Source organism: Echiichthys vipera (assembly GCF_963691815.1).
Source record: "Echiichthys vipera genome assembly, chromosome: 14".
Lineage (NCBI taxonomy): Eukaryota > Metazoa > Chordata > Actinopteri > Perciformes > Trachinidae > Echiichthys > Echiichthys vipera.
The window spans coordinates 22,445,363-22,466,122 of NC_139839.1; the positions used below are offsets into that span (position 1 = coordinate 22,445,363).

At 41.5% G+C, this 20,760-nt stretch overlaps 1 protein-coding gene across 1 annotated transcript in view; it reads right to left on the bottom strand.

Moving 5' to 3' along the window:
• The window catches only part of atp2a3 (ATPase sarcoplasmic/endoplasmic reticulum Ca2+ transporting 3), a 53,202-nt gene that overhangs the window by 13,101 nt on the left and 19,341 nt on the right, over positions 1 to 20,760 (bottom strand). Inside the window, exons 4-10 of the mRNA XM_083926796.1 lie at positions 18,933 to 19,037; positions 18,069 to 18,207; positions 11,949 to 12,029; positions 11,609 to 11,694; positions 10,010 to 10,474; positions 2,340 to 2,428; positions 1,256 to 1,358 (exon numbers count right to left, since the gene is read on the bottom strand). Of these exons, the coding sequence (XP_083782922.1) occupies positions 1,256 to 1,358; positions 2,340 to 2,428; positions 10,010 to 10,474; positions 11,609 to 11,694; positions 11,949 to 12,029; positions 18,069 to 18,207; positions 18,933 to 19,037 (1,068 nt within the window). The remainder of the gene's footprint in view (positions 1 to 1,255; positions 1,359 to 2,339; positions 2,429 to 10,009; positions 10,475 to 11,608; positions 11,695 to 11,948; positions 12,030 to 18,068; positions 18,208 to 18,932; positions 19,038 to 20,760) is intronic.

Below are 20,760 nucleotides of genomic sequence, written 5' to 3' on the forward strand. Positions count from 1 at the left end.
TGGACTCCATTTCATTGTTTCAGTATTCTTAGCTTCAAGGAACTGCTCAACATGTTTTACAGTGTGACAGGGGACATTGTCTTGCATAAAAATTGCAGCTGATTGGGAGACAATTGCAGTGAAGGTATTGCATGTTGCTGAAGGAGGTTCACATAAACATTTTCATTCACCTGCCATGTAGCTGTACAAGAGGCCCAACTCCTGCTGCAGAAAACATCCTCCAAACTATGACACTTCCTCCTCCAGATTTAACTGACTTCTTTCACACTTTGGGTTGAATCTTTCCCCAGTCCTACGCTGAACATAATGTTTCCCATCAAACACAAATAAATTATAGGTACTCTCATCACTGAAGTCACTCTGGATCAGTTCTCCTCTGTCGAGAAACGGCGAGACACTGTGTGCTGTGACAGATCCTTGCCCTGTTCGGCACTGAACTGGCGAGCAAATCCAGCTGCAGTGTTGAACTGTTTCCCCATTGAGTCTTTGCATCATCCTCACCTCCATCCTTCTCGTGCACTTGTTTTACGTGGACGACCAGTCTTTTTGAGGGACTTAAATGAATCTGTGTCCTTGTAAATTTTCAATATTCAAATCACAGACCTCTTTATGATGACACATTTTAGTTCAAATCTACAGGTCATTCACCCATGCCTCCGCAGACTTTGAGTCATAAACAAAGTGTTGTTAAATGTAGGTAAGATGAGCCACTAATGGCGTACCACACATCATTTGTTTGTGTGACTCTGCAATAAAACACCTCGCTCCCTTCCAGCACTCGGCTCCTCTGCCCTCCTCTTTCTCCTGGTTTAGCATACTTTGATCTCAGACTTTAATTCCCTTTATCCAAAAACATGCAAAATCGGTGGCAAAACAGCCATTTACGAGAACAGAAGCAGCTATTCTGTGAAGATGCATGGAAGTTGAGAAGTGCCTCGCTCCTCAGCATGGTTACCATGATACCATGGTGATGACAAAGAGGTGAGAAAAGCAATCCAAACCAGAGAAAAAGATTATACATCGGAGTAAAATTAGCTCAGCTGAGAGAGGAAGAAGAAGAGAAGGCTTTCTGTAGTCGGTGTGTTCCAGTTCTATCTTGTACGGAGTCATTGCAGTGTGTATATACATACTCTCAATGCATGAGGACATGTGTCACATTTGGGTTTATTTTGCATAGAAACTTAACGTCAGGTATAGAGGAAGAAACTGATTATACAATTATCTATGGGTGTGTGTGTGGATGTGTGTTAATGACCTCATTGTAGTCCAGTGAAGAGTCATTGCACATAGAGCACACAGTGGCCAACTCCAAAAGTCCATCAAAGTCTCCACACTGGACGGGCCTGTCTTCTTTCAGTCTGGAACAAACACACACACGAACACACACACAAACACACAAGAACACACACACACGACACAAAAACACTTTGTTCACTACACATCAGACACAATATCCTAATCAATATTTATGACTGGGGACAACATTCAGTTGTTCAGCATTTCAAAGTAAACTGTAAAAAACAGTGAGTGTGTACAGTAGTAAACAATATGAGTGTGTGTGTGTGTGTGTGTGTGTGTGTGTGTGTGTGTGTGTGTGTGTGTGTGTGTGTGTGTGTGTGTGTGTGTGTGTTCCTGACAAGCAGTGCTGATTACATGACAACCATGGATCTCTTCCCAGTAGAGACTGCAACCGTTGCTAGCGTAGCTCCCACACAATAACCCACACTCTGCTGTTATAAAATGGACAGGTTCATGCAGAGTCAAAATGCTGTACTCACCAAACTGCCAAACAAACATGCATACACGGTACAGGAGAGTCCTTCTCCTACCTAATGACTAGCCACCTACCTGCATTCCTTCACAACACCACATTAACTAAGATCATTCTGAAATGACCAAATGATGGGAGAATCTGACACTTAAAGATCATTTAAAACCTTTAAAACCCAGTGTTCAGTTGCTCTGTCATGTTACTATTTTTCTCCAAGTAATAGGCACACAAAACAACATCCAGGATTACTAACTATTTCCCTAGTTATTGCAGAAATCACCATAGCAACGCATGAAGCACAGCTAGAGACAGTTTTTTTTCTGGGGGGGGGGGGGGGGGGGTCATTAGTGTAGATGTAACAAATCTGGGACCACAGACCACATCACAGTTTGCTTGATTTCATTTGTATTATAAATATAGAAAGTACAGAATTCATCAAAGAGGGTGTGAGGGTTCTCCTTTAAGGTCAGCGTAAATTGCTTTGGTATTTTTGTCCACAGATATTTTTTATATAATGAGGTACTTTTATCCAAAAAAAAGTAGTACATGTTCGAACTGTGACACTCACATTTGTCCCTCGGGTGCATACGTAGAACCAGTTATAGAGAACTCATGAAGGCTGCAGCCTGAATCCTCCAGCTTGTTTGCAACGAACATCTGGGGAGGAGAAAAGGCAAACACAAACAAAAAGGTAGTATAATTAGTCAAAACTGTGGTGCAGGTAGTCACAGTTATAACTAGAGTAAATATTTATCTTAAAAGGAAACTATTCCTCCATCTTCTCCAACCTCCCAGGGGATTAAGAACTAAAGCATGTTGCTTGCAAGCATTGGGCCTCATTCACCAATATCGTTAAATGTGTTCAAATGTGTTCAAATGGCAACCTCCGGGTCTGAGTGAAGCCAACCCAGAAGTGCCAAAAACTGCAGCTCCTCAAATGGCCACTTGAGGCGATCAAGTCAACCCCTATAGAGTTAAAATGCCCAACTTTACAGCAGAACTAAACATGTTTACAGACTGCTACAAACAACAATGTTGGTCTCTATAGCTTATATCACTATTCATGACAGCTGGGGGGGTAAAAATAACTCATCTGTTTAAATTGCAGTATATCAAGGCTTAAAGTTCTGCATAATTAAGGGCGTGGCTGCTTTGAGTAGCATGTGGTTTCCATCTCAGGAGGCTAACGTTAGCTGCTGTAACAACTCAGCTCTTGGCCGTATTTGTGGTGTTGATGCATGTGTTGGTGCCTTTTGGGGAATTTTTCATGCAGATATCGGACTAATAATTAAATTAATTGGACGAAAGGAAGGTAGAAGAAGAAGTAGTGCTCCAGTTTTTTAAGTGAGTAAAATTCTAGTGTTATTTTATTTATATGTTATCATTCTTATTTCTCAACAGTCATATTCAAGAAAATATACTCACACAGCGCTGTGGATATCAACCCTTTTTTGTTTGAAATAGCGGTGTGAGGAATTATAATCTAGATTATTATTATTGTTATTATCTAATCGTGATATTGACATTCAGGTGAAGTGATTTGCTTCAAATGGTTAGACAGAATTAGATTACATTTATGGTGGTAACTGGCCAAGGAGACCGCAGCAGTCAAGTCAAGTTCAGGCAATGCAATCCACAGCACTGGGGTCAGACTTGCTGGTCAGGAGACATTTTGTTGATGCAGTACAGGGTAAGGGCCTGCTGATTTCCAGCCTGCTGGGACAACCGGGGCTACAGTTTGCGCTGCCTGAATTCAAGTTCATACATTGGCTAAGTAACTCCGTCTCCAAAGCGCAGCCTCCTCCCGACAAAGTAGTGTATATAGTCTTATATGATGATTCCCATTGTCTTTGTAAATACGACTTGTGTGCAAATTGATCCTAATTAGCATATTTAAACACAATGCAACACATGCAACATACTCGATTAGTCATATTGCCAAGAGTGATAAACTGCCATGGCGGTTTCACCACAGAGCCCCATGGTGTCAGAACACACTTCAAATAATAGCTTATCTTGTGTAAATACTAATAAGCAGGATGCTGCTTACAAAAGCATCATGAAAATCAAATAGTGTCTGTAAACAGCAAGTACTCTCCAGGCTGGGAAAGAGTCACTGGAGAGGTTGAGTTTAAAATTTGGCAAATGAGTCAAAGAAAATCTTGAGTGATCCGGAGCAAAGACATCCTCCCAGGCCGTAGGCTTTCCCAGCATTCACATTATTGTCCCTACATTCCCTGATTCTCTTGGGGAGATACCACAGGTGACAAGGGTAAAGTTGTAACTAATAGAAATCACCATGAGACTTCCCCAGTTGATTAAAGTTCTTTCTACTTCCAGTCAGTCCCCTATATGTCTGTCACTCACTCACTCACTCACTCACTCACTCACTCACTCACTCACTCACTCACTCACTCACTCACTCACTCACTCACTCACTCACTCACTCACTCACTCACTCACTCACTCACTCACTCACTCACTCACTCACTCACTCACTCACTCACTCACTCACTCACTCACTCACTCACTCACTCACTCACTCACTCACTCACTCACTCACTCACTCACTCACTCACTCACTCACTCACTCACTCACTCACTCACTCACTCACTCACTCACTCACTCACTCACTCACTCACTCACTCACTCACTCACTCACTCACTCACTCACTCACTCACTCACTCACTCACTCACTCACTCACTCACTCACTCACTCACTCACTCACTCACTCACTCACTCACTCACTCACTCACTCACTCACTCACTCACTCACTCACTCACTCACTCTTTGATATATATTAACTTAACAGGCAATTAAATAGACGTAAATCTTACTTTAATATAAAAGTGTAACTTTAATTATATTAAGACAAATATTTTTTGCATTATAATTTTTCTGATTTTTTTTGTTTGAATATGCAAATTAGGCATTATCTTGTCAAATCTGTACTAATTTCTTATGTTTTCACTGGTCTGAGAGAAGACATGTTAAGGACACAACATTCTCCAAAATCTCAAAATCGACCAGTGCATTAAAAAACCTACATTTTTGCCCGTATTGTTTCCCCTTTAGTTTTTCCAAATAGGCAGCATGGGAGTTGCACTGCTCACACGTCTTGATGTAAAGCTTCACACTCCACAAAACAAAGCACAAGTCAAAGAGAGAGAGCTGGAGTCCCAGAGCTCTCCAAGGTTTTGCTTTGTTGGCAAATCTTTTTCCTGAAATATCCCCAGGAGGAGTGATGCACTGGTAATACTACTCTGTCGATAAAAACAAGTAGGGATTGTTGCGCCTGGTGGTTTATAAGACTGAGATGAACCACCACTCATGGTCCAGGGCCCGTGTCTGCCTGTGCATCCAAACACCTTATCTGAATGACACATTAATTCACAATGTGCTAAAAGACTGCCCTATAGCTCAATACCCCTCTTAATATTCAGTTTTTAAAATAACTTGACACTTAAGTTCAGCACAGACTAATAAGTACACAAACATACACACAGAGGGAAAACATCCCAATGACCTAGCTTAACTCTGTTTGAGACTCCATTAAATCTGACTGAATGAAGAATTAATGATGCAGCTATTTGGTTAAACTTGATTTCTTCCATCAGTGAGTTGTGTGTGTGTGTGTGTGTGTGTGTGTGTGTGTGTGTGTGTGTGTGTGTGTGTGTGTGTGTGTGTGTGTGTGTGTGTGTGTGTGTGTGTGTGTGTGTGTGTGTGTAAGTGTGTAAGTGTGTCAGTCATTGACTTACCATCTTCCACCAATTGAAAAAGGAACACAAAATCGATGGCAGACTTCAGATGAGAGCTAGCTGTGCCTCTAGCATATGGGCCTAAAAGGTATGCTTTACCCTTTTAATGGAGTAATTAGTCCTAAACAACTCTCTGCAGCAAAAGGGTTACTGCATTTGGTTTACTGATGCAGTCTGGTCCGGACGAGATGACAGTCAGTTATAAAAAAACGTCATACTGAAGAGTGATTATAGCCATCGAGATCATGCAATTTTGCATTTGTAATTTTTGACATCAACAATGTTCCACATGTTACTTGTGTTACAGTGGCACTATTGAGAGGGAGAGTTGAAGCTCAATGAATTTAATAGCCATTAAATGAATTTCCATTCTGTGATTACCCCTCTACATAACGTAGTAGTTCTCATTGTTAATGGTGAAGTCTGACATTCACAAGAGCCACATTGTCTTATGATGCACAAGGGATTCACAGAAAACAATGCATGCATGTGACCCAGTCTTATGGTTTATCTCATTGAGAGCAGCCACTCTGTTTTCTGTTCCTTTTCCCAACACAGTACCAAAGCTGGATTAAGTTACAAAACTAAAAACCGCAAAGGGCCTTAAGGCAATTTCTGTATTTGTACTAGTAATATCATGACCGCGTCAAAACCAGTTTTAATACCTTGACTGTCTCAGATGATATTAAGCTTACAGATGCATATTATTAAACGTGTGCTTAATCAACTTCTAATCAAACTAACTTTGGCTATACTTTATTGTTGTGAGTTCTGTAGGCTAACACAAGCACTACGCAAAGACACTTGCAGCACCACCAGCTCTCTGCAGAGCTCTCATCACACCCCTAGTGCCCAGGAGTGGAATATAACTAAGTACGTTTAAGTACTGCACTGACTTTTATTTGTAACAAAGTATGTTAACACCAAAGTATTGCCACTTTTATTTAGGCAAAATATCTGAGTACTTCTTCCACCAATGGGGGTGGCTTATATTGCGAAGCTGTCACAGAAAACACATTGTATTTGTCACAGTGTTAACTATTGAAGCGAGCACTGGAACAGTTAGGAGCAGCCACAATGAGATGTTAGATGAAAAGCTGAAGGCGAGTGCTGCAGACCTCCAACTTCTCAGGAAGGTAACCAAATTTACTGTGACCCGCTGTTGTGTGGAAAACTACATACACTCATGACTTCTTTATCAAAACAGTGTGTGTTTGCTGGCCGCACAACAGATACACCAGCTGTTCTTCTGTGGTGTTTCTGACGAAGCAGTTGGGGTAAAGTACTGAAGTTCAAAAGACATCCTGAAATATCACAAAAACATGAGCCCAATCAGCACAGATCTACCCCATTATTACCTATATTTTCCTTCATGATGTACTGTCCCTTTAAGGGACTCTTAGCTTCAACCTTCTGCTCGATTCTTAATTTCACAAAGGTCATCAGGCTAAGTACTCTCTCGCTCTATCACGCAGGCAGGGACCCAATAACTTCCACTGAAGCACATACAGCACACACAGAGCAGGGCCAAAGGCATAAACTGAGGTTGTTCTTTCATCTGTGGTCAGTTTTCCCTCACTATCTGTGGTCTCCAAGGAAACAAGGCACAGTGTGATCCATGTGACTCAGCGGTAGTGGTTACGTTTATATTCTTCTACTCACTTCCTCTGAGCTTGTGTGGGGACGAATGGTGAGTAACCCTTTTTATGTGTGCATAATATGTGGTGTCTTTTCATATGTGTGCGTGTGCGTTTGCGCGTGTGCGTGTGCGTGTGTGTGTGTGTGTGTGAAGGGAAAAGGGAAGTCAGGATACAGAGGGGAATCCCTGGAAATCCTGCATATACTGTATGGGCACACCCCCTAAGCAAGGGTGACACATGGCGCCAACAGGGCCACTGGCTGGAGACCAGTCCAAGAATAAGCACAGATGGAAAAGCCAGGGCAAACACTCGCATTTAAACCTTGATACACAAAAACCATAAAATCAGAGCAAACACAACGAACATGGAGGGGGACGAGTTAAGCAACCTTGAAAATGACTATCTCCAGGAAACACCATGACAAAAAACAACTGCAAGGGGGAAGTATGATTAGTGCGTATGTGCCCTCTTATCTCCCACCAAAGAGCTGAGAGCAGCAGGCCCGGGAGTACAGGTGGAAGCACAAGGTCAATATTTACCAGCGTCAGCCTGCCTCACTCTTTTTCTGTCTGAGAGGGTTTCTGGGGTTGTGGTGAGATCATTCGTCCGTGTCCCTGCTGCTAGAGGGAACTCCCTGCCGCTACGCATTATCACACCACGTCATCTCAGGGAGCAAAGGGAGGGAGGGGCTTTTATACCGCAGGAGTGTCTGCCGTACAGGAAATGCACAAACCTCTGATGCTAACTCCATTTTGAAGCAGCAAGAAAATAAAATGGATACACAGAGACAAAGAAGATCATAGAGAAGTCTAAATACATGCAGTGTGAAGGAGAATCGAACTACAATCTTTCAATACCATGACTATGTGACTTTGAAAACTCCGTTTTAGCATTCACCCTTGTCATCTGCCAGTTGTTCCATTGGACACAGTTCAGCAAAGTTACATTCTGTAGGTTCGCTTAAGAGTGGTACGGTTAGGGGAGAGTTTTTCACTTAATTCACCTGAATGACAGGGGTCTCAGGCTATCACATGCAGCTATACCTCTCACCCCACCTTAATTGAACTCAGGCAACCCAGGGTAGAGGTCTTCACTGGTCCTGAGGAACCCAGATCCAACCTTGACCTGGAGCTGGACCGGTTCCAAATTTTACTCTAGTCTAATTGGGTTGGGTAGGGTCTCGTTTTCTGCTTTGGTTCTCAGGATTGTGTGTTAAAGCAAGTATGTAATTTCAAAGAAATCATTTTTTTTGTCATAACAGCACTACATTAGAAAGATAATCTGAAAATCACGTTCCTCTGCTTCTATCTGGTGCTCCTAATGGCAGCGACAAGATTCTCCCGCAACCAACCGAAAACAACCAATCAGAGGTGAGGTGTCTCTGACGCAGTGTCAATGAATGCTCGTTTAAAGTCACCCACTGCAGCTTCAATATGTCTCATACCTGAGTATGAGCTCTGATGACCATGGTGTGTTATTATCATCACACATAACAAGTTTAATGTGTGTAAAGTTAGTCTTGTTTAAAGTAAATATACAAATTATTTTTGTAATTAAGTTTCTATGACTTTACATTCATTCATAGGACATTATTATATTATGTCCAACCATGGCTGCTTGTTAATCAAAAGCAAATCAAATCAAGCTTGCCCTATGTTGGTGTTCTGGCTCTACCTCTTGCTCTCTATTAGAGGCCATTTGAGTAAACTGCATTTTGGATTGGGTCCAATTATCCTCTATTCAGGATGGGGTTTCTTTGTTTTTGAAAATGTATTTATGTATATTGGGTTTGGTAAATTCTAGTACCTCTAGATCAATACTTGGAAGATTTCATGAATAACTAGTAACAACCGTCAGATTCTAATAGTAATACCTCTCCATTTAAGCAATAAGCTAACGCATGAAAGCCACATTTTCTATTGGAAATCACTGAATGAGCTGCCAACACTGTTAGGTGACACACTGGTCTGTGCGACACTCATACCGGCCAGTACCTCTGAGGTCGTTAGCTGAAGTGAGAGGTGAGATGGAGGATGTAAGGACAAGAGGTGTTAACTGCGATTAGAGGTGTGTGTGTGTGTGTGTGTGTGTGTGTGTGTGTAGACCTAGAGCCCTGAACGGCAGCCAAGACTAACAGCAGCGCTGGCATTTACTCTTTGCTTGGAGCAAAGACGGCTTGTGAGCAACACAAACACACACACATACTAGCAGACAAAGGAAAGGGTGAGGCTATGTGCTACAGGACTACTCGTGAATAGTTATGGATAAGATCTTTCAGTATTTGTTATCCAATATAATTATGTATACACTATTTATACGCAGAAACCTACAGCACGGTTCAGGACGTGGATCATTGTATTGTGTTTTTTCAGGCGATGTGACATTTTGGAAAACCTTCACTTTGTATGTGTGCGCTGATGACGTGTTATACTGCAACACTCTAGGTGCTGCTGGGTCATGCCAGCCTGTACTACTCCACCTGCAGTTATCTCAAAGCTGCCAAACGGAGGTAAACATTACAACCCCACAAGGATTTTCCATTCATCAAAAAAAAGAAAAACACACATGGGGGGGAGTAACAGCCAAAGATAAGAGATGGGGTCAATACTGAACAGCAAACCCTTGTAGAATTCACAGTGATGGCACTTTTTCAAATGAAAATTCACAGAAGATTTTTTAGGAAGTGTCAATCAAACGACAGGATGAGGAATTTACATACTTAGAATTGAGTGTCTGCTCTGAACCAATTCAGCTATGTTAAATGAACGCAGTAGTACAGTGTTCTATAGGCTTACTGTATAACCAGCAGTCAAAAAAGAAAAGCATGTACACTTACTCTGCAGACGGACATCTGGTTGGTGGTGAGGGTGCCCGTCTTGTCGGAGCAGATAACAGAGGTGCAGCCAAGGGTCTCTACTGAGGGCAGACTGCGAACGATGGCGTTTTTCTTGGCCATGCGACGCGTGCCGAGGGCCAGGCAGGTGGTGATGACAGCAGGCAGGCCCTCGGGGATGGCGGCCACAGCCAGGGCCACGGCAATCTTAAAGTAATAGATAGCCCCTCTGACCCAAGAGCCACCGTGGACGGGGTCTCCAAAGTGCCCAATGTTAATGACCCACACAGCCACGCAGATCAGAGAGATGACCTTGGAGAGCTGCTGCCCAAACTCGTCCAGCTTCTGCTGCAGCGGCGTTTTCTCTTGTTCTGTAGCTGCCATCTGGTTACGGATCTTACCGATCTCTGTGGAAACGCCAGTAGCAACGACCACACCTATGGCACGGCCTGCTGCGATGTTTGTGCCCTGAGAAAAAGAGAGAGAAGTGAGTGTGGGGAAGTGAAACAGAAAAAAAACATTGAACACTGAAGAAGCTTGACTTTGATCTCTCTGACCCAATTGGTTATATAATCATTTCAAATAACTTTGTCAAACATAGGACAAAATGATTGAATCATTTCTCTTCTTATCAGAAGATAATTTTTCATCAAATGGCAATGATTCAAACGAACAGTCATGCTTCCTTTCAATCGCTTAAAAGTTAAATAACCTGTCTGAGAATTGCAGTTATTTTCTTCAGCTACACTGGAGATCAAATTAGAGAACAAATCATTCAAACTTTATTCTGAAATACTGCTGTTTTTTATTGTTGCCGAGCAACTCCAGCTGCAGTGTTGAACCGATTCTCCATTGAGAGTATTTTCACAATCCTGTCCTCTAATGCACTTATTTTACGTGGACGACCGGCCTTTTTGAGGGACTTAAATTAATCTGCGTTCTTGTAAAGTTTCAATCTTCTTGAAACTGTGATCGTCCAACCTCTCTCTGATGGTTGAGAGGGTCATCCCTTTGGTCTTCATCTGGACAACCTGCTGTCTCTGGGTTGCAGTCTCCTTAGAGAAGCTTGCCATCTTACAAAGTAACCAGTAGAAAATAGGGTGTGTCCAACAATTAAGTCAATAGTCACCAGGCGCAGATAATAATAACTGAAAGGGATCTGAAAGTGTTCTCTAATTTTGCTCACTGCTTTTTTTTTTTTTTTTTTACAAAGTAAAAGGTGCCTTGGTTATTTAAAAAAAAAAAATACTAGTACAGCAGTGGTATAGCCACAGCAGATATTCTATCAAATTCTGAACAGTAAAAAATAACAGTATTTCAGAATAATTCAAGTATTAATAATTTGTTATCTAATTTCGATCTCCAGTGTAGCTGAACAACATGACTGCAAATCTCAGACATGTTATGTAACTTCTGTAGCGATTCAAAGGAGGCATGACTGTACGTTTCAATTGTTGCCATTTGATAAAAATGTTTTCTAATTTTGATCTCCAGTGTATGTTAGTAAAAGTCAGCGTGTATCTATGTCTATGTTGACATCAATCTCTGATATAAAGACAGGAGATAAACATGACTCAGAGAGCTGCAGGGGGATGTGCTTACAGAAAACAGCATGTTCTTTTTGTCTTGGTTGACAGCTCTGGGGTCAGGTACAGGATCAGTGTGTTTGATGATGGACACAGACTCCCCTGAAGAGAAGATTGTGCAAGAAAATTGTAAGGGATTAGATCTGTAAGTGCGACCAGCGTTGATCAACAATGTGATGTTTCGACAATGACAGAGCCAAACAAAGGGAAGGAAGTTTCCCAGACAATATCACAGAGACTCAAAATTGCATAATGCAATAAAGTCCATGCAATAAAAGGTGCAAGGGAGCATAATCTGAATTACATGAAAGCCTTGACGCAGGAGTGTTTGGTGTCTGATGAGAGATGGGAAATACCTGTGAGGATGGACTGGTCCACTCGCAGGGTGGTGGACTTTATAGAGGTCACTCTGATGTCAGCAGGCACCTTGTCACCAACTAACAAAAAATAGAAATAAATATGATGATATCACATATATTCAAATATTTGATAAAGACAAGTCAGGTGAAGTTCAACATAAGTCTGGAAACATTATTGGATTACCAACACAAGTCTACTGCCATGCTAGCAGCTCTGAGGCTGGTGCTTTGAGCTAAATGCTAACATCAGTATTGTATGTTTACAGTGACAATGCTCATAAAGTTACACGTAGATACCGCATCTGGGCTTTTGAGATGCATCTCAGTTGCTGGCATTTTGCTTTGTGGTTTTATTCTGATCATTGACTGAAGGAAGACCTGTAGAAAATGCCAGACTATGTTGCTGCTTTTGAATGTTACAACCAAAGAAATACCAAAAGTAAGCAACAGGGACATTTTACGGATGAGAAGTTGATGTACAATATTTTACAAACTTGTTGAATTTGATATCACAATAAGCAATCCTCCTTTGAAGCTAACAATGTTAAGCATCTGCCCTGATACTAAATCAGTAGATAGACAGACAGACAGACGGACAGACAGAGACAGATAGATGAATAATATGCTAGCTTAAGTCATGTAAAGCTAAAAGATGACTTTTCTTCAAATTAAAGTAATTTATCAGTAAGGTGCTGAAAATTATAGTCAGATATGTTGCTGATGTGTGTCAGGCTGAACTGCAGTTGCTCCAATGGCCACTTGACTTGTATTTTGAAAGGGTGTTACGTCAGACTTAACAGCAGGGTAGAGAAGTTCCCCGTTTATGACTGTACTGGGGTGAAGTTGTATATTACTCACCCATTTCAATTATATTGAGGTTTAAAGACGTTTACTACAATCTACACAACATAAGGTATTATGGTATGAAAACCTGCATTTTTAATATAACCAAGTATCCTGTTTCATAAATGCATGCTAGTTTTTGTAACAAACTAAACCGCTTAAAAACGGTTTGAATTCCAGCGAGTAATGATGATTTTAATAGTAGATAGACTTCCTGCCTTGATAGACAAACATGCATTAGTTGACGCCACTCCCCCATCTAAAGATGGGGTAATGTCATATCTTTTTGTAGTTCATCAAGTGATCATCAAGTTATTAAAATGTATCCAAGAGGGACCGTAAATATTTGTAATTAATTCCACAGCAATAAATCAAATAGCCTAGTTGTTGAGACATTTCAGGGAACATATCAAAGAGAAAGCCAAGGGCTTGTCCATCATCAGGGAACCATGAATGTCTGTGCAAAATGTTGTGCTGACCCACCCAGTAGAAGTAAAGCTATTTGACTGAATAAGTGAATACCTTGACCTGCTGTTGGTGCTAGAGGAAAAGATATTCTGAAGATCATTTAGTCATTAGAACTACTCCTATAGAAACCTTGAATATCTTTAACACATTTTGCGGCAACCAATCCAATAGTTCTCAAGATACTTCACCCACTGAACCACAAATGTCAACCAGCTTGCAGCACTAGAGGAAAGGTCAAGATATCATCAAAGTAAGCAGGCTTCATCGTATGTGGACCAAGAATTTCTGTACAGAATTTCATGTATTTCAATCCAAACCAAAGTGGTGGACTGACCAAGCCACAACATCTCAACACTGTAATCCCCATGGTACCCAACAGTACAAAGAAAACAGGACAGTAAGTTTCCCCTCAGTAGGTTTGGCTCCTGTTGAATACAGAATATTCCTCCTGTGCTGGTAAGTGTAGCTGCATATGAACACTCAGTTACACCCTATCAAAAGTCCGTGTTTAAACAATAAATCCTTGAGCAAGCATTGGCGGGCTCAGCCCAAGCTCAAGCTGCTGGCGCAGGTAAACATTGGGTCGATACAGCCCTGATAGAGTCGCGTCACTGTTTTTGATGTGATCCATTATTTCCCCTCCCATTTGTTCTCTCTCCACTCTCTCTGGTCCTCATACACCCCTTCCTTAAACATGTGACACATAAAGTAAAGATTAAACCTGCATTACATCTACAAAATGCATTTCATCTTCTCCAACACGTTCTTTCTGTCTGCTTATTAAGCCTGCATATTGATCTTGTATTTCATTGGCAGACAATTACAAGTATCTAATGCCCTAAACGTAAATGGTTATTGCTTCCTCTTTGACAGAGGCAGACAATTGACTGATTTAAAGGAAATATTTCTCTAATAGCAGGACAGAGCTAGCATTTGAAAAATGATCATTGACATGATCTGAGCAGTGATCTGAGTGTGATCTGAGATGATCTGAGTGGGAAATACACTGAACAGATGTAATATTATTCACAAGGAAATAAACCTGATCATTACTTTGTGTAATGAGCCTAATTAAAGCAAAGTCCTCAGTCAGTGGGACTTCACAGCAGAGAATCTACCATGGCTTTTACACATGAATAAGGTTGGAATTCTTTTCTGCTTTTCCTCACTCACGTACTTCTTCTGTACGAGCACACTTCATAGTGAAAACTTTTCAAAGTGATCTCATGCAGATACGTTTCTGATTGTTTATATCTCCATATTTCTCCATTTCTCTCAGAGCCCCATCATCTCCTCTTGACATTTGCTCAATGTTCTGAGAACTCGAGAGGAATTTTTCACAATCTTTAACCTGACGGGACAGAGATGCTGAGAGAGACAGAGAGATGAAGAGGCCGCACTGCGTGTGGTTGAATATGCTGTATTTCCATTTTCCGCATTTTTGTACATTTCTCTGTTGGACACCCATGGGTAGTGAGAGAACAGGAGTGGGAGGGGCAGGGGGTAGAGAAGTGTGTGTTGTGTTTGTGTGGGAGATGGCTGGGGGCTACAGGTTCACCATAGCAGGACTGGCCGAGGGCAGAAAAGAGAGGCTTTTCAAACGCCTACCCACAGACTCCTGCACCCCTATCCACTTTCTGCCAGGGCCTCCCACAGACACTCTCCATCTGCTAGAAGAGAAATGTATACTAATACAGCCACGGTGACTTCAGATGAAAAAAGTATATTAAATATCAGAAAGATCAGGAATTTGTCTCACTATTATTTGTAGTACTTTGAGTATCAATAAAATATATATAATAAAAATATTATAAATTATCATCTACCTCATAATTCATGAATAAACTGGAATGTAGCGCATTTGATCAAAACAAATGAGTTCAGACGATTCGACTGGCCCGAGTTCTTCCATTTTTTATAAAACTGCACTCCAAACAAAATCTCTTACATAATATACTGGCAAAGAGGTCTTCATTCACGTGCAGGCTAACCGTGACTCGTTAGTGGGAATGACTCGGTGAAGGTTTCCATCTCTTCAGGCCCTGTGTAAACCCTGTAGGAGTTCCTGACAACCTGACCACTGCAGTCACTCCATTAAAAGACCCAGGAAAGTTCCAGTGGAGGCGCAAATCACAACTGTGTCGTAACCATGGCTGGCATCACCAGCAATGTACCTACAAGAAGGCAGGAGGGCAGCAGCAGTGGAAACTTGAGTAAATATATTAATGTTCCTTTCTCTCCTCAAAGGCCCTTGTGGTCCGCAGTGTCCTTTTCCGATACCTCCACGCAGCTTATTTTACCCCCTAGCACCCAGTTCCCATGGAATAACCACAGGGTAATCTGAAGTACAGGAAAGCCTGGGATATCAATAGAGGAAAGGAACATAATCATTTGTTTTCTTTGTCACCATATCCCTACATGTTTCAGTCAGAAGTGTGTGGTGCAGTTCCTACCTCAGCTGTTTACCCGTGTTTAAAAGTGCTTAGCAACAAGATTATGTCAGACAGAACGACGTGCCTAATATATGACTGTGTGTATTTTACAAAAATGCAGCAGTGTGTATAACACCTATCATACCTCTTCTTAAAGTAAACTTTGACAGTAAATGCATTCTGTACTGAAAACAAGCTGCAATTGCTCCGACTGTTGCCTCGGCTTTAAAAAGAGTTTCACACTTACGTGTCCAGCCATCTCTATTGCTGCAAAAGGAAATATCCTCACCTTCCATGCCATGTACGTATAAGGACATTAAAAAGAGAGTGCACATTACCAACAAACAGACAAACATTACTGTTGAATCTATTTTCTCCATCATCATAAACCTTTTATAAATGGAATAATGTCTTCTACGATGTAGACTACAGATCAGGCTTTACTCTTCTAGGTAGTTCTTTTATTTTACTAGTTTATTTGCCATGGACAGTGCTCATTTATCAACAGAAAAAGGTTTCCTTAAAATCAAATTTCCATCCATTGTCCATGGTAATTTAAAAGACACCCTTAAAATAAGATTATTAATAATAAAAAAGATAATAAAAAGTAGTTAATGTTCTTGATGCCCACCCTCTCCCCACAGCTCCACTAGCAGCTGCTGACAGCCGGCAATGGCATCAAATCCCTTATTCAAACAGCAGATGGTTCACTTTAAGTCATATCTGTTCTCTGTTCCACACTGTCATCACAGGTGTCATTAAAACGGCAACCCCCTGTGAACTTCAGCCACTGAGATGAGCTGAAAAGGGGCACAGAGCGTTGTCATGGTGACACTGTTGGTGTAGACAGTGACGGTAGAATTGATAGGTGGGGGTTGAGTAGTCATTTTGGTGCTTGCTACCTGTGTGGGCTTGTCCACGTCTGGCTGAGTGCACACACGTGTGATGGAGGACACTGGCTGTAACAAGCCCAAATTCCAAGGAAGTGCTACCTTAGTAAATGTGAGGGAGGCCTTCAGTGGTAGTTACTTTGATGGATGATTTCATTTTCATTTTTAACTGAAATTAAATAGTGCCAAGCCTTTACTGTAACCAATGCAACATGTCTAAGCTCTCTCCTTGCCTCTCCATACTGTGATTATGAATGAACGCTGTGATCTCTCACACACACATCCTGAGCTCAGCCTCCTTTCCCACACATCACTCCGAGCCGTCTGAGACAAATCACTAGCCATGCAAGGCCAAGGATTACGTTCTGAAAAGTGTTCATGTTAATGGTGAAGTGATCTCCTTAGTGCTGCATGTGTGTGCTTGAACATTAACTCTGGCATACACAGATGTTCTGGAACCAGAATGACAACAAGACTATTTTTAGACGAGGCTGCCCACACATGGGCGAGTTTACAGCAGGGGGATTGTGTGTATGTGCATGAAACCAGGGGGGGGGGGGGGGGGAGAGATTGAGGAGCTGACAAACATCCAGCAGCGTCCAGGTGGTGGTACTGAGAGCATGGAAAGCAAAGGGAAAAGGAAGAAAGCTGTGGAAAATTAAACTGGGCCTGAAATACGAAGGGGTGACCACAGCCACTTACACATAACCTCACACACACATAAACAGACACAACTGGATAGCAGTCCTGGCACCTGCACATGCAGAGCAAATACTCTTATGTAATCTAGAGTGAGATATTCCAGCAGTGTTTCCAGACTCATGAATGGGTGGCAAAGGCTGTGTGAGTGTGTGTTTGGGTGCATGTCGGTGGCAGTGGTAGCATCCATGCAGCTAGGCGACAGCAGTGACAGTCCACCGGAGGTAGACAAAGTGTAAAATAGACTCAATGAGTGACAGAAACAGCAGGGGAAAATTGCTTGGGTGCATGGCCGTACCTGGTGCTTTATTTTTTTCCCCGGCACCCATGTTAACAAGTTGGAGCAGCCATACAGCCACACAGCCCACCTGAGCAGCTACGTCAGGTTTCAACATCTAGAGATTCAAGGTGTCGTCTATTTTTACTAGACAAACATGTGGTTTGCAGAAAAGAGACGAGGAAATGATCTTTTGCCAGTCATATTCACATCAAAACAGCACTTTCAATAGAGTTTCAGTGTGTATTATGTAGAATATGTCACAGACAAGAAAATATATGAATATCTATATATAACTCAACTCTTTCTGTTTCAAATTCAAAACCCTCTAGCATTTCTGGAAACAGAATCCCAACCTTTAATGTCTAAAACAAATATAAATGAAATATTATATTAGTTATGGCCATTATCATAGGCACACTCAATGTAGAAAGGTGTGGTCACACACTGCTCATGCTGGATATGTGACTTGGGCGGAAGAGTTTCGCTGGGTGCAGCCACAGCTCACCTGCCACCTCCACTATGTCTCCTGGGACAATGTCTCTGGCCTTGATCCTCTGGACAGCCTTGCGGTTCATGCGGAACACCTTTCCCATCTCTGGCTCATACTCTTTCAGAGCCTCGATGGCATTTTCAGCATTCCGCTCCTGTGCAGGGAAATGTGGGAGAGAGAAAGTCCTTCTGAGGCCAATTTCTTAAATTTCTTGATAAATTGAAGTTTTACAATGAATGTTGTAAAATGAAGGTCTTGCATAAGCAGGTTATTCTGAGTTGTGGTATCATGAAAAGACATGCAAGGCAAACAGACTGAAAGAGAGAGTGGCTTTGTAAAGAAAATCTTCTCAGAGTTTTGAAATCACCAATGTGTATAGAAATGTTGGCAACACTTGCTACCACTTTGTCCTTACAGCCTTAGCTGAGTCCTAAGCTCAGAGCGACGCCCCTTCTTTCCCAAAGTGTCGATGGACAACCCCTCTCTATTTTTGACGCTTGCATCAAAAATTCCTGCCTCTTCTTCAGCACAGATGAACTGAGGGCACTTTGCACGAGCTCCCTGGTTTGTTTATGTTTTGACTTGACGCACAGACTAGACCGTACCCGTGGAGACAGCCTCATCCCATTGTAATGTGCCATTTAGACGTATAGATGTTAGCACATGGTGTCATGATGTTTGCATAGAGCACACTGATAAAAAGACGGCAAAGTGAATCAATGTATCCTGCAACAGCTGCTGGACAGGATAAAATGTTTTGAATTTACAGTCTTGTTAGCCATTGTTTGCCTTTGTAACCATGTGAACACCTTGTGGAAAGAAATGATACTCGTGTGTATACACTATACACAGAGACACAGGATGATGAGTGTATCTCACCTGCCAGACCCCGATAACAGCATTGGCGATTAGGATGAGGAGAATAACAACAGGCTCTACAAAGGCGGTGGTTGTCTCCTCTCCCTCCTCAAACAGAGCCAACACCTAGATGAACATACAGTACACATAACATTAGCAGACATTTTATACTGCAACTCAAGTCCCATGCTGCTTCCATTATGTCCACTTCCACTGTCAGGGATGGCTTGCTCTGATTGTGAGAAAAATGTTTGAATGTTGTTGCAGGAAAACCTAGAGAGAGAAAATCAAACTCAGATGGTATTTAGACCTTTTATACAGTCTATGATTTTATGATTTAGACAGAGGAGCTGCAGCTCAGTTCCAGTGAGTGCATTACCTTCAGCAGTAGTTCACCTGATGTACCCCCACAGCCCTATCAGATGAACCCAAGTACCCGTTCATCGATGCCACCCATCATGCTCCAAACGTGCTAATTTGAATTGATTTTAAATTGGATGTTTAGGTTGGTAAGTCTTTCAAAACACTCTTTTAATAAACTCTGTGTTCACTAACTACGTTGTTGGTGCTTCGTTTTTTTGTGTAAGGACTCTTCTCATGCTACTGTAGGGGTTTGGTGTTATTTTGAGCAGTATTAGTGGTTAAAGAAGCCGTTTTTAATGCCATCACTGTAATGTCCCGAGCTAATCAGTGCTAGCCACGTGTGGCTGTTAGTGACTCTCCCGGATTTCTCTGTCAATAGTTTATACACAAAAAAAGCTGTCTCGATGGCTTATTTGATGCATGTAAGTGCTGAAAAAGACCATGGGATGATTTTGCAAAAAATTACATTTTAAGTGGCTTTATTGGCATGACTGCATATAATACAATGTTGCCAAAGCATGTTTATACAAACACAATTATAACAAACAATAACAATACAAAATAGAAGGGGAAAACAACAGGGCTATGTGTTTTTCATGCATACTTAATTTCAGGGGTAAAAAATAAAAAATGAAAAATTCCCATGTCTTTTTTTTTCATTATAAAGCCGGTCAAGGTACTAAATAAATACCCTTAAACAGGGATGTGAATAATTAACCATTTAACTGTTAACTGACAAAATAATTTTGACTAGTTAATACCATTAATTATTAAAGAGACAGACACTAGAATGGAGCGTTTCAGGCAGAGGGTGAATACAGGTATATTTAGACAAACCCAAAAATACAAGTATGAACCTGTAAATGAACATAGAAGTACCAAGAAGAACTGCATTCCCTGGTCTATAAACTGCAATAACCCTCTGACCTCCACAGCCAGGGGCAGGTGATAGAGTGTGGCTGAAATCAGGAGAGATCCACTCATGGTCTACTCCTTTCACATTCCTGGCACTCAAAGAAAAAAGGCTGGGAAATGGCCAGAGGGTCCAGGCTCGCCCCTCTGCAGTAAGAAGCCTGCAGTCAGAGGCTGAAAACATTTCAGACTTTAAATGACTGCATGAGCAAGATACTGCAGGGCACAGTGACAAAATTCTCCCATTCAAACAAAACAAAAGTTTCTGTGGGCATTTCAAGGAAATACAATTAAATGATACAGTTCTAATTAGTCTCCACTAATTTCCCTATTCACTCAGTGGACAGTGCAATTCTTTTGTGTTTGGAGGTATATTCATACTATGAAAATGGGCAAACTTAAACATATTATTATCAAAACATAGGAAGAAAAGTCTAGAGCAGCATGACGATGCCTAAAATCACAGTGACGATAAAAAGAAATGAAATCCTACAGGAAACTAGATCAGTGGGGAAATAAAATCAGTGGGATTACAGTGGTTGAACTGAGCTCATTTTAAAACGGCGTCATTCTT